Source organism: Salvelinus fontinalis, chromosome 17, assembly GCF_029448725.1.
Source record: "Salvelinus fontinalis isolate EN_2023a chromosome 17, ASM2944872v1, whole genome shotgun sequence".
In the NCBI taxonomy this organism is placed as follows: domain Eukaryota; kingdom Metazoa; phylum Chordata; class Actinopteri; order Salmoniformes; family Salmonidae; genus Salvelinus; species Salvelinus fontinalis.
In genome coordinates this window covers 39,244,621-39,259,466 of record NC_074681.1, presented here as the reverse complement: position 1 = coordinate 39,259,466, position 14,846 = coordinate 39,244,621, and the positions used below count along the sequence as shown (strand labels likewise).

General features: G+C 40.0%; 1 protein-coding gene across 3 annotated transcripts in view; it reads right to left on the bottom strand.

Annotated features, from left to right (window-relative positions):
* Window positions 1-621: 621 nt before the first annotated feature.
* The window catches only part of LOC129814337 (CMP-N-acetylneuraminate-beta-1,4-galactoside alpha-2,3-sialyltransferase-like), an 81,564-nt gene continuing 67,339 nt past the window's right edge, over window positions 622-14,846 (bottom strand). For all 3 annotated transcript variants that reach the window (XM_055867411.1, XM_055867413.1, XM_055867412.1), the window contains 2 exons: window positions 6,905-7,051; window positions 622-5,452 (listed from right to left, as the gene is read on the bottom strand). In XM_055867411.1, coding sequence (XP_055723386.1) covers window positions 5,363-5,452; window positions 6,905-7,051 — 237 coding nt within the window. In that variant the 3' untranslated portion in view covers window positions 622-5,362. The remainder of the gene's footprint in view (window positions 5,453-6,904; window positions 7,052-14,846) is intronic.

Genomic DNA, 14,846 nt, shown 5'->3' with positions numbered 1-14,846 from the left:
TCAACACTCACAGCTGTGTTAACGAGAGAATCGCTGACATGTCAGCTGGTCCTTTTGTGGCAGGGCTGAAATGCAGTGGAAATGTTTTTGGGGGATTCAGTTAATTTGCATGGCAAAGAGGGACTGATCAATCTTCATAACATTCTGGAGTATATGCAAATCGCCATCATACAAACTGAAGCAGCAGACTTTGTGAAAATGTATATTTGTGTCATTCTCAAAACTTTTGGCCACGACTGTACAATGAAACTAGATCTTCATAAGGGTTTGGCAGGTGAAGAAGAGAGAGAAAGTGTGCAAGAGGAAGTAGTGGATAGGGCTTTAAAAATGATTTCCTGTCTCTCAGCAGGTAGCGGGAATCAGGAAATCCTGCTCCAGGCTTAGACCAATGCTTTTTTAACTTAACAGTATGTTTCCTGTGGAGCCTATAATCTCTATAAAAGAATAATGGACACAGCTATAGTATGGGGGCTGCACAACAGGAAAGAACACCAGGACATTGTAACCTAACCTAAAACCTGCACAGATAGTTGCCTGCAAACTAGACCACCCATTGACAGTCCTTTATGTTTTAACAAAAAAAAAACAACAACAAATAAATAAATACACACCATACATCAGTCACCTTACCAAGCGACCAAAGGGTCAACGTATTTATTAACAAGTCGCAGATAGGACAAAGTCTATATATACACACACAGACGCTTATACAATGCCTTCAGAAAGTATCCACAAGCCTTTACTCTTTCCAAATGTTGTTGTTACAGCCTGAATTTCAAATTGATTCAATTGAGATTGTGTCCCTGATCTACACACAATAGGGCACCACAGTGGAGGTGCCATAAAACCTAGCGGTCAAAACAGGTTCCAATAATTTTTCCACCATTCACTTTAGGAACACTTAAAATAAGAGCTTTGTTTCGTGTAAGCTTACCCTGGCATAACATTTTGATAACCATGTAAATCTCTCGGACAAGGTGACTTTCATCAATATATCCGGCTCTACTTACTCTCAGATTCAAAAATGCTAATAGGCATAAAAGTAGACATCATGCAAAACTACTGCACATCATTTCTAGCTGATACTTTTGCTGACAGGTATTGTGTCAATTTATTGTCCATTTAAAGAAATGTAGCCTATTTATTCATTACTATACTTAGCTAGCATTAGATGGTTAATCCAGAGATGTTTACCTTTGCCTCGATTTCGCAGTCTCAATCCAGATCATCATGGCATTTGTAGTTCTTTATGATAGCCACATTAGCAGCTAATTATTTGATTTTGGGGGGTAAATACAGGTAAATATATATTTATAAAAGTCACTTTGTCCGAGAGAGATTTACATGGTTAATAAAATGTCACGCCAGGGTAAGCCTACACTAAACACAGCCCCTTTATTTGAAGTGTTTCCAAAATCCCCTATGGGAAAAATGAATGGTGGAGAAACGATTGGAACCATTACCGTTTGACCACTAGGTTTTATTGGTATTTTGACACATACTGTGGTACTCCATACCCCATAATGTCAACGTGGAATTTTGTTTGTAGAAAATATTAGAAATTATTGCGAAATTAAAAGCCGAAATGTCTTGAATCAATAAATATTTAAGCCTTTTGTTATGGCAAGCCTAAATACGTTAAGGAATAAAAATGTGCTTAACAAATCGCATAATAAGTTGCACAGACTCATTCCATGTTCAATAATAGCGGTTGACATGATTATGGAGTAACTACCCCATCTCTAATCCCCACACATACAGATAATTCTAAGGGCCCTCAATCGAGTAGTGAATTACAAGCACAGATTCAAGGGAGGTTTTTCAATGCCTCGCAAAGAGCACTGATTGGTAGATGTGTGTAAAAAAATAAAAATAAGAAAGAAGCAGACGCTGAATATCCCTTTGAGCATCGGGTTAAGTTATTAATTAGGCTCTGGATGGTGCATAAATACACCCAGTCAGTTACTCCACAATACTAACCTAACTGACAAGAGTGAATAGAAGGAAGCTTGGACAGAATAAAAATATTACAAAACAAGCATCCTGTTTGCAATAAAGTAATACTGCAAAAAATGTACCAAAGAATTTTTACTTTTTGTCCTAAATACAAAGCATTACATTAGGGGCAAATCCAATTACCACTTCATATTTTCAAGCATGGTGGTGGCTGCATCACGTTATGGGTATGCTTGTCATTGGCAAGGACTATGGAGTTTTTGGGGGACAAAAATAAGAGGAATACAGCTATAAGCAAAGGGAAAATTCTAGAGGAAAACTTGGTTCAGTCTGCTTTCCAACAGACACTGGGAGACAAATTCACCTTTTAACAGGACAATACCTCAAACACAAGGCCAAATCTATACTAGAGTTGCTTAACAAGACATCATTGAATGCTTCTGTGGCCTAGTTACAGTTATAACTTAAATCGTCTTAAATCTATGGCAAGACTTTAAAATGGTTGTCTAGCAATGATTAACTATACAGTTGACAGAGATGGAAGAATTTGAAAAATAATTTTGGGCCAATATTGTACAATCCCGATGTGCAAAGCTCCTAGAAACTTAACCAAAAAGACAGATGTAGAAGCAACTTTGGTGGCGATTACAAAGTATTGACTCAGAGGTGTGAATACTTATCTTAAAAAAAATACATAAATATCTAATTTACATAAATGTGATACATAAAAAAAAAAAAAAAAACATTTTCTCACTGTCATTATGGGGTATTGTGTGTAGATGGGTGAGAAAATCCATTTTGAATTCAGGCTGTAACAGAATGTGGAATAAGTCAAGGAGAATGAATACTTTCTGAAGGCACTGTATATATAATATAAAAAGAAACAGCAACACTTGTGATTTGAAGTTTAACGACCTTGCCAGTGATTGATTGCTCAGGGCAAGGTGAGAACTGATATAGACCTCTACCAATGGGTGATATGGTGAGGTTTCCTGTATGAAGTCATTGTTGTCTCCAGTTTTAATAGTTATATTCTGCTTAGTGACCAGGCTGGAAAAACAGGGTTGGGGTCAATTCTGTTTAAATTCCTGTCCAGTCCAGGAAGCACAATAAAAAAATAAAAGTATTTAAAAAAGCCTCAGAAAATGACTGACTTTCAAAAAAACAACTCAAATGTCACCCCAAAAATAGTACAAACAAAACAAAACTTATCATGTCAGAATAAAATTCACCATATAAAGCTGATTATTACATTCGGTACATTTTTAAATATTCAAATCTTAAAATTGACATTCTTAAGTTTTGTTGATGTTGAGGGAAGCAGCGAGGGAGGCAGAAAAGGCAACCATAGCGTGGTCTTATCTGGTCAATACTGAACCACTGCTATGCACGGAGCAACACTTAAATACTGAACTGTAACTAACAAAAAAAATTGCGGTTTTTGCTGAGAAACTTGGGACCAGTAAGCTTTCACATTGTAATACCAGTCTGGGTTTAATATTGCAAGTCAAAAGGATATTATAATACACCTCCTGTGGATAATTTACTGCAATCTAGAGTCTTGCCAGGGTCAGGCACATCAATTCCGAGCCCCAACCGATATTTGACATCAGGACAGATTTTTCTCCACAACCCGAACCAACCACATAGAATTGTTCAGAGAGCCGATCCGCCAAAAAATGTATATATTTCAATTATTTTTATGACTCCAGAGTAGGAGGGTAATAGGTGTTCCCCTTCCATCTATTAATTTGTCTGCATGTCTATTCAAGATATGGATAAAAGAATGCCATGAATTAACGATAAGCCTCTCTTATAATTCACAATGCAGCACATTGACAACTCAAATCGCTTTTAAAAAGAGCCTTCCAATTAGCCTTCTTAACTAATGAAAGCCTATAGCCGACATAAAACAATACCTTTACATTCAATATTGTTTGAAATTGAAACAAACAATTCCCAGAATCGAATAGGCTATAAGGCTGCAAAAATTGGCTACTCAAACTTTTACCAGCCACACAGGTTTAAACTTTATATAGCCTGTGCAAGGTTCATTCATGTAATAATGAACTGATATTAAACAGAATTATCGTAAACAAACACCTGCTTGCCCTTTAACTGTGTATCCATCTACCGGGTTGTGGTCTCTAAAACAGGGATTTCACTGTTTCCACAATGGTGTATATTCAACCATCATAACAGGGGAAATAAAAATAAAGGTTAAGTTAACTATTTTCGCATGTGCTACGAGTCAGGGAAAATAAACTTGGCAACATATAGTTTCATGGCGGAAGGGAACATAAGCTCTGCATGTGGACAAATTAGGAATGTTTCTCAGCGCCACACAAATAATGGAGAGTTCCCATCTCCACTCTCTCGCTGCGTGGCTGGTAACCTAGGCCTAGGCTCTCTGTCTCACCGCTCACATAATGATATTCACAACACAATTCAACAAGCTCCTGTGTTTGTAAAAATAAAAAATAAAAAGTGGTATCTTCATTTAGAACGTTTTCGACCGGAAATATAATTGTTCTGATTTTGTGAAGAGCCATATTAGAAATACTAGGATTTGAGGGACATCCACTCAACAATTTATGAATCATTGAGGAAGCACGTTAAGGCAAACTGTTAGAAGGAAAAGATAGTTAGTGCTCTATCAGCCTTAAATTATAAATACATTTAACCAAAATAAAATAATCCAATTTAAACTTCCTGTTAAAATCTGAAATGCTAATCTCAAAACGCACGGGGAAAACACCTGCCGATATGGAAGTGAGAAGGGGGAGATAGAGGTTTGAAAAAGGTTTCTCCCCACCAGGCCTGGATGGAGGCTCGCCGGGAAAGACAGTACTGAGAGAACTGGGGATGGGGTGGAGGTCGCTGGAGCTTGTTAAAAAGCATAGTACATTTTTTTGACATTTACACTGTTAAAGTAAATACATTCAGGCAGTAGAGGGAGAGGTATTCTCCTCCCCCCTTTGTAACGAGGTACATTTGGCACTGCTGTAACTATCTGTCCCTCTGTCTCTCTCCTGCAGTCTGTCAGTCTCTACATCTGTCTGTCAGACCTTCCGTCCTTCTCTTCCATACCACTCATGTGTTCATTCGATGCTCGCTGGTTTCAAAACGGTAAACGCGGTTGTCCGATTGTCCGCTCACTGGCGTTCGATCCATGCCCGTCCCTCTTGGCTGTGTCAGACAGGAGCCTCTGGGTCAGAAGGCACATATGTGCGCCTTTCCATCGAGTCATCCGCTTAAATCTCCTCTACATAAAAACTCAGGCAGTGTGCAGACCACCAGGGTCTGGGTTCTAAGGGTCCTCTCCCCTCCACCACCCAGGTTAATTCCCAGCATCCTCTGTTCTGTAGTTCTTTTGGGAAAAGGCAAACCTCTTGGATGGTCAGACTCAGATCCCATTAGTCAGGTCCGTGATGATGTTGGCCTTCACCAGCTTGCGGAGGAACTCCTTCTCCTTGGATATGTTGTGTGTCCAGGACTGCGGAGGTGCAAGGGAACACAATCAGAAACAAGAAGCATGTCAGATGAATGCAGGTCAGGTCCAAAGACCCTGTTCTCATCAGCCTAAACTTGAAGGACGTTCCTTGCATTCTATTCTGTTTGCATCATCTCTCTCTGCATCAAAACATTTCACTTGACCTGGTTAAGAGTAAAAGCATGCATTGTTTTTCTGATAAATGTGTGATAGATTATAGTGTGTATACGTTTGTTTAAGTGTGTATGGAGCCACACCGTGTTTCCCTCCCCATTGTGATCCAGGGCGTCAGTCCGGTCGGCAGAGTGTGTAACCAGAGCAGGTGGTGGGCTCTGGGGCCTGAGAGTGCGAGGACCGGGCTGAACCGGGCCCCACAGCTGCCCCAGGGAACCCACCTGGGTCCAAGCTGTGGGGCCGAGCCGTTTGAGGGCCCCTGGCCTGTCTGGGTCGGCCCGGCCGGGACACTGACGGATCTCACTCACACGGAACCAGGGCTAGGGTTTCAATGCTCTACAGGGAGCATGGCCGGGAAACCCATGTGAGCGGTAACACCGGTGTGTCTCTTCAGGCCTTGCTATCTGATTCAGGCTGAAAGTCCAGGGATGAGGAGCTAGTTCAGAAAGTAGGTGATATGGAAGCAACCTCCCTCTTGCTTTAACATCTTTGCATCCACATAACACACACATACAAATGGTGTGTACAGCCATGCTGTACAGTGTGGTATTCTACATTCACTCCTGTACGACCCCTTTACACTAAGCTAGAGAAAGTTGAAAAACACCTTGATCCATCTCGCATCTACGGTGGGTAACGCTGGCTGGAGGAGGGGACTAGTTCAGACAGTGAGTAAGGATACTACTGCATCTCATCACCCCCTCAGAGGTGACCTCAGCACATTACCACCAGCGGAAGGACATGAGGGAGCGGTAGTCTTTGTGTTCCAATGACGATAGACCTACTAGATGATGTTTCCATTGATTGCATTGCTCAACATGGCAAATGTCAGGAGTTCACCGGGAGTTTAGACAAAGGTTATCATTCTGAGCTCATAGTTCCTACGTCAGCTCCCCTCTGTGACATCTGTAAAAACAGAACACTGATGCAGTCTGGAGTGGAGGATTAAAACGCCCCGTCTTGGGGTAATTTATTTGGTCATAGTTCAAAGGGAGGGGGGGGGGATACGAGAGCCAATCAAAAGACACAGATAATGGAATAACACTCTCGTCAGTCAACAGGTCTAGCGGGGAGCCAATGTAGTCTCCGCTCTCTCATCTGCACTCTCCTGAAAACACAGGATCGGGGAAAGCAATACGGTGGATTTGTGCACTGACAATGCGTTTTCACTCTTCCAGTTCTTTCACATTGACTTAGCGTAGACAAGGAGAGGACACGCCACTCGAAGACTACTGAGATGTACCCATTTCCAGTTGATATGAATGCAACAAAAACACGCACCTCTTTGATGGCGGACATCTTGACTGTTTCGTAGTAGTGCAAGGGTGCGTGAGGCATGTTCATGTCATAACCGAAGCCAGCCACCACCACCTCATCACAGTTATGCAGCGCCATTGTTATGGCGACGGTCCCCAGGGTTGGAATGTTCTGGAGAAGGAAAAGCACAGAGGTGGCCATTAGTGGTGTACGGGTCAGCTGTTTGTTCACCTGCACCCGCCTGCAATCGTTAATAACCCATCTGCAAACGCCTGACTATGTGATGAAGGGAAAATCTGAGGCCCGCACGCGACGCCCAAATATAGTAAATATAGTCAGACGGCGGAATGATTTTATGACAAGGGATGCAGGATTTTCTTTGCCTAATTTACATATGTTTCTACTTAGAATGTCTGTCATTTGTTAGTCAACTTGTCTATAATTAAATACATGCAGCTTCTCTTCTGTCAGTATACATTAACCTAGAAGACCAAATAAACACTTGCTCACCAGAATGTCATAAATTATAGAATGAATCAAGTTGACATCGGTAAAGTAATGTCATCCCTGCTTCTTTCGCGGAGCAAAGACATTTAGGGACCGGGGAAAAAGAAAAGAAAAATGGGAAACATTTTCAGTGCCAAATTTCCAATTGACATCAGTTTGACCGGTTGTAAGGAAATACAAAAGCTGTGAAAACAACCCAACATGTTTCTGATAGGATTTCAGTTTGGGTTGGTTGCATATTTATTGTTTTTGTATTTATTATGGATCCCCATAAGCTGCTGCCAAGGCAGCAAGTACTCTTCCTGGGGTCCGGCAAAATTAAGGCAGTTATACAATTTTAAAAACATTACAATACATTAATTACAGAATTCACAACACACTGACTGCCCTCAGGCCCGTACTCCCCTACCACATATCTACAACACAAAAGCCATGTGTACATGTGTTTAGTGCCTATGTTTGTGTTGCTTCACAGTCCCCGCTGTTTCATAAGGTGTATTTATATCTATTTAAAAAAAAATCTGATTCTACTGCTTGCATCAGTTACCTGATTATGTGGAATAGAGTTCCATGTAGTCATGGGTCTATGTAGTACTGTGCGCCTCCCATAGTCTGTTCTGGACATGGGGACTGTGAAGAGACTTCCGGTGGCATGTCTTGTAGGGTATGCATGGGTGTCTGAGCTGTGTGCTAGTCGTTTAAAAACAGACAGCTCTGTGCTTTCAACATGTTAATAGCACTCACAGTAGTGATGAAGTCAATCTCTCCTCTACTTTGAGCCAGGAGAGAATGACATGAATATTATTAACGGTTTGCTCTCTGTGTAAATCCAAGGGACAGCTGTGCTGCCCTGTTCTGAGCCAATTGTATTTTTTTCTGAGCCAATTGTAATCTTTGCAGCCCCAGACCACACGACTGAACAGTAGTCCAGGTGCGACAAAACTAGAGCCTGTAGGACCTGCCATGTTGATAGTGCTGTTAACTTCTTATGGCTGCAGGGGCAGTATTGAGTAGCTTGGATGAAAGGTGCACAGAGGTGCCCAGAGTAAACAGCCTGCTCCTCAGTCATAGTTGCTAATATATGCATATTATTATTAGTATTGGATAGAAAACACTCTGAAGTTTCTAAAACTGTTTGAAATATGTCTGTGAGTATAACAGAACTCATATGGCAGGCAAAAACCGGAGAAGTTCCACTTCCTGTTTGGATTTTTTCTGAGGCTGCTAGATTTTCATTCAAGCTCCCAATGAAATTACAGCGAGATATGGATGAGTTTTCACTTCCTACGGCTTCCACTAGATGTCAACAGTCAATAGAACGTTGTCTGATGACTCTAATGTGAAGGGGGGGCCGAGCGAGACAGGAATGAGTAATCACTGCCATGAGGTGACCACGCATTGAACATGCGCGTTCACGTGATAGGCAGCTCCGTTCCATCTCTCAACTGAAGTCAATGTATTTCTCCGGTTGGAACGTTATTCAAGATGTATGTTAACAACATTCTTAAGATTGATTCAATACATCGTTTGACATGTTTCTACTGACTGTTACGGAACTTTTGGACATTTCGACACGTTATAGTGGACGCGCTTTGTGACTTTGGAATTGTTTACCAAACGCGCTAACCAAAGTAGCTAATTGGACATAAATAACGGACATTATCAAACAAACCATGCATTTATTGTGGACCTGGGATTCCTAGGACTGCATTCTGATGAAGTTCATCAAAGGTAAGGAAACATTTATATATTTTCTGGTTTCTGTTGACTCCAACATGGTGGCTAATTTGACTATTGTTCTGAGCGCCGTCTCAGATTATTGCATGGTTTGCTTTTTCCGTAATTAAAAAAATCTGACACAGCGGTTGCATTAAGGAGAGGTATTTCTATAGTTCCATGTGTATAACTTGTATTATCATCTACATTTATGATGAGTATTTCTGTTGAAACGATGCGGCTATGCAAAATCACTTGATGTTTTTAGAACTAGTGAATGTAACGCGCCAATGTAAAATTTTTTTTTTTTTTTATATAAATATGAACTTTATCAAACAAAACATGCATGTATTGTGTAACATGAAGTCCTATGAGTGTCATCTGATGAAGATCATCAAAGGTAAGTGATTAATATTATCTCTATTTCTGCTTTTTGTGACTGCTATATTTCACTGGGAAAATGGCTGTGCTTATTGTGGTTTGGTGGTGACCTAACAATCGTTTGTAGTGCTTTCGCTGAAAAGCATATTTGAAATCGGACACTTTGGTGGGATTAACAACAAGATTACCTTTAAAATGATATAAGACAAATGTATGTTTGAGGAATTTTAATTATGAGATTTCTGTTGTTTGAATTTGGCGCCCTGCACTTTCATTGGCTGTTGACATATCGATCCCGTTAGCGGGATGCAGCCATAAGAAGTTAAGAAGGTAGAGAAGCACTTTATTATGGACAGACCTCTCCCCATCTTAGCACTGTTGTATGTTTAGACCATGACAGTTTACAATCCAGGGTTACTCCAAGCAGTTTAGTCACCTCAACGTGCTCAATTTCCACATTATTTATGACAAGATTTAGTTGAGGTTTAGGGTTTAGTGAATTATTTGTCCCAAATACAATGCTTTTAGTTTGTGAAATATTTAGGACTAACTTATTCCTTGCCACCCATTTTGAAATTAACTGCAGCTCTTTGTTAAGCGTTGCAGTCATTTCAGTTGCTGTAGTAGCTGACGTGTAGTGTTGTGTCATCCACATACATAGACACACTGGCTTTACTCAAATGTCGTTAGTAAAGATTGAAAACAGTAAGGAGCCTAGACAACTGCCCTGGGGAAATCCTGATTCTACCTGGATTATGTTGTAGAGGCTTCCATTAAAGAACACCCTCTGTGTTCTGTTAGACAGGTAACTCTTTATCCACAATATAACACTGAAGTCTAACAGCCCCCACAATCTTTTTATTATCAATTTCTCTCAGCGAATCATCAGTCATTTGTGTGAGTGCTGTGCTTGTTGAATGTCCTTCCCCTATAAGCGTGCTGAAAGTCTGTTAAAATAGCATTGTCTGTAAAATAGCATTGTATCTGGTCAAACACAATTTTTTACAAAATATTACAGAGGGTTGGTAACAGGCTGATAGGTCGGCTATTTGAGCCAGTAAAGGGGGTTTACTATTCTTAAGTAGCAGAATTACTTTTTCTTCCCTCCAGGCCTGAGGGCACACACTTTCTAGTAGGCTTAAATTGAAGATATGGCAAATAGCTGTGGCAATATTGTCCACTATTATCCTCAGTAATTTTCCATCCAAGTTGTCAGACCCCGGTGGCTTGTCCTTGATGATAGACAATAATATTTTTTTAATCTCTTCCACACTCACTTTACGGAATTCAAAATTACAATTCTTGTCTTTCACAATTTGGTCAGATATACTTGGATGTGTAATGTCAGCGTTTGCTGCTGGCATGTCATGCCTAAATTTGCTAATCTTGCCAATTAAAAAATAATCAAAGTAGTTGGCAATATCAGTCGGTTTTGTAATGAATGAGCCATCTGATTCAATGAATGATGGAGCTGAGTCTGCCTTTTCCCCAAAATTTAATTGAAGGTGCTCCAAAGCTTTTTACTATCATTCTTTGCCATTTATCTTTGGTTCATAGTATAGTTTATTTTAATTCAGTTGTGTAGCCACATTTATTTGGCATTCCTTTTGCCTCATCCCTCTCAACCATACAACTTTAAATTCCTCATCAATCCACAGGGATTTAACAGTTTTTAGTCATTTTCTGAATGGGTGCATGCTTATTAGTAACTGGGATAAGCAACTTCATAAAATGTGTCAAGTGAAACATCTGTTTTCTCCTCATTACACACCACGGATTACACACAAACACATTCTTTACATCAACAACATAGGAATTACTACAAAACTTATTGTATGACCTTTTATACCACTATATTAGGCCCAGCCTTTGGAACTTTGGTTTTCCTAGATATGGCTACTATATTGTGATCACTATATCCGATGGATTTGCAGCATTAGTAAAGATGTGATCAATACATGTTGATGATTTCACTCCTGTGCTGTTTAACTATCCTGGTAGGTTGACTGATAACCTGAACCACTGGTTACAGTTTGAAGCTTTTTCTTGAGAGGGCAGCTTGATGAAAGCCAGCGGTTTTAATACTATCAGTTTCTATGATGCTGATAAAGATAGAGGACCGTCTGTAGATGCTGAAAATGCTCAAGAAATCATATTTCTCCACTCCTGTTCACGAGTCAAAATGTACAGTTGGTGTATCATTTTACTGCAAGAAATGTTTAATTCTGCAGGAGTTAATATTAAGACTAATGTGAAAGGTTATAGATCTACAGTCAGTGTCCATATAACCAATCTGAACAGTAGGTTACAGTTCAAATAGGCCTATGGCACTTCTTGTGACTGTCTAATTTGTATAGCGCCTCACAATCATCACACATAACATTGCCGGCACTGCTATCATCCTCTTTTTACTCCTTCACCAAATCTTTCCCAAACATTACTTTTCTGGTCCTCCCTTTCTATTTACAGATCTCCATTTCTTATTTAACTTCTCTAGGATAGGGGGCAGCATTCGGAATTTTGGATGAAAAGCGTTCCCAAATTAAACTGCCTGCTACTCAGGCCCAGAAGCTAAGATATGCATATAATTAGTAGATTTGGATAGAAAACACTCTGAAGTTTCTAAAACTGTTTGAATCATGTCTGTGAGTATAGCAGAACTTATTTGGCAGGCAAAACCCTGTGGACAAACCATTCAGAACTTGTTTTTTCCCAATGGGTTTTCATTGGGAATCCAGATTTCTAATCGACTTTCTTGCAGTTCCTATCGCTTCCACTGGATGTCAACAGTCTTTAGAATTTGATTGAGGGTTTTCCTTTGAGAAATTAAGAAGAAGCACTGTTCAGAACGAGGCTAGAGGGAAGTGTACTCTTTGTTAGAGGCGCGTTACACAGAAGCTCGCTAAACATTGTTTTCCTCCGGTACTGAACACAGTATATCCCGTCTTAAATTTGAGAGATTATTTACGTTAAAAAATACCTAAATTTGTATTAGGTAGTTTGAAATGTTTGGACAAAGCTTACAGGTAACTTTTGTAGTCATGTTGTGCGAGTTGCAACTGGTGTTTTTCTGGATCAAACGCGCCAAATAAATTGACATTTTGGATATATATCGACGGAATTAATCGAACAAAAGGACCATTTGTGATGTTTATGGGACATATTGGGGTGCCAACAGAAAAAGCTTGTCAAAGGTAAAGCATGAATTATACCTTTATTTCTGCATTTTGTGTCGCGCCTGGAGGGTTGAAATATGATGGTCTGTGTTTGTTTGCTGGGGTGCTGTTCTCAGATAATAGCCTCGTTTGCTTTCGCCGTAAAGTCTTTTTGAAATCTGACACGTTGGCTGGATTCACAACAAGTGTAGCTTTAATTTGGTCTATTGCATGTGTGATTTCATAAAAGTTACATTTTTATAGTCATTTATTTGAATTTGGCGCTCTGCATTTTCCCGCTAGCGTCCCACATATCCCAGAGAGGTTAAGCTTTAGGGCCTAACTTTACGCGAGCCAAATAACCTACACGCCAATCACCAAACGCTTTTGGGAACAGGCAGAAAAGTTAGCATCGATCCACTAAGGTAAAAAGGACAATGCCTGAGTTTAATTAAGCACTAATGACCGATAGCCTAAAAAGAAAAACCTCAATGTAGCCTATAGATAGAAATTGCACAATAATTTATATATACAGTTGAAGTCGGAAGTTTACATACACCTTAGCCAAATACATTTAAACTCAGCTATTCACAATTCCTGACATTTAATCCTAGTAAAAACACCCTGTCTTAGGTCAGTTAGGATCACCACTTTATTTTAAGAATGTGAAATGTCAGAATAATAGTAGAGAGAATGATTTATTTCAGATTTTATTTCTTTCATCACATTCCCAGTGGGTCAGAAGTTTACATATACTCAATTAGTATTTGGTAGCATTGCATTTAAATTGTTTAACTTGGGTCAAACATTTCGGGTAGCTTTCCACAAGCTTCCCACAATAAATTGGGTGAATTTTGGCCCATTCCTCCTGACAACTGGTGTAACTGAGTCAGGTTTGTAGGCCTCCTTGCTCGCACACGCTTTTTCAATTCTGCCCACACATTTTCTATAGGATTGAGGTCAGGGCTTTGTGATGGCCACTCCAATACCTTGACTTTGTTGTCCTTAAGCCATTTTGCCACAACTTTTGAAGTATGCTTGGGGTCATTATCCATTTGGAAGACCCATTTTTGACCAAGCTTTAACTTCCTGACTGATGTCTTGAGATGTTGCTTCAATATATCCACATAGTTTTCCTCCCTCATGATGCCATCAATTTTGTGAAGTGCACCAGTCCCTCCTGCAGCAAAGCACAACACAACATGATACTGCTCCCCCGTTCTTCACGGTTGGGATGGTGACCTTCAGCTTGCAAGCCTCCCCCTTTTTCCTCCAAACATAACGATGGTCATTATGGCCAAACAGTTATATTCTTGTTTCATGAGATCAGAGGACATTTCTCCAAAAAGTACGATCTTTGTCCCCATGTGCAGTTGAAAACCTTAGTCTGTCGTTTTTGGAGCAGTGGCTTCTTCCTCGCTGAGCGGCCTTTCAGGTTATGTCGATATAGGACTCGTTTTACTGTGGATATAGATACTTTTGTACCTGTTTCCGCCAGCATCTTCACAAGGTCCTTTGCTGTTATTCTGGGATTGATTTGCACTTTTCGCAACAAAGTACGTCCCTTTCTAGGAGACAGAACGCGTCTCCTTCCTGAGCGGTATGACGGCTGCGTGGTCCCATGGTGTTTATACTTGCGTACTATTGTTTATACAGAAGAACATGGTACCTTCAGGCGTTTAGAAATTGCCCCCAAGGATGAACCAGACTTGTGGAGGTCTACAATTTTTCTGAGGTTCTTCTTTTGATTTTCCTATGATATCAAGCAAAGAGGCATTGAGTTTGAAGGTAGGCCTTGAAATACATCCCCAGGTACACCTCCAATTGACTCAAATGATGTCAATTAGCCTGTCAGAAACTTCTAAAGCCATGACATCCTTTTCTGGAATTTTCCAAGCTGTTTAAAGGCACAGTCAACTTAGTGTATGTAAACTTCTAACCTACTGGAATTGTGATACAGTGAATAAGTGAAATAATCTGTCTGTAAACAATTGTTGGAAAAATTACTTGTGTCATGAACAAAGTAGATGTCCTAACCGACTTGCCAAAACTATAGTTTGTTAACAAGAAATTTGTGGAGTGGTTGAAAAATTAGTTTTAATGACTCCAACCTATGTGTATGTAAACTTCCGACTTTAACTGTATTTGTATATTTTAAAAAATTATGTCGTTTTTTCTTTATTCAACCCGGCCGCCACCCACACGGC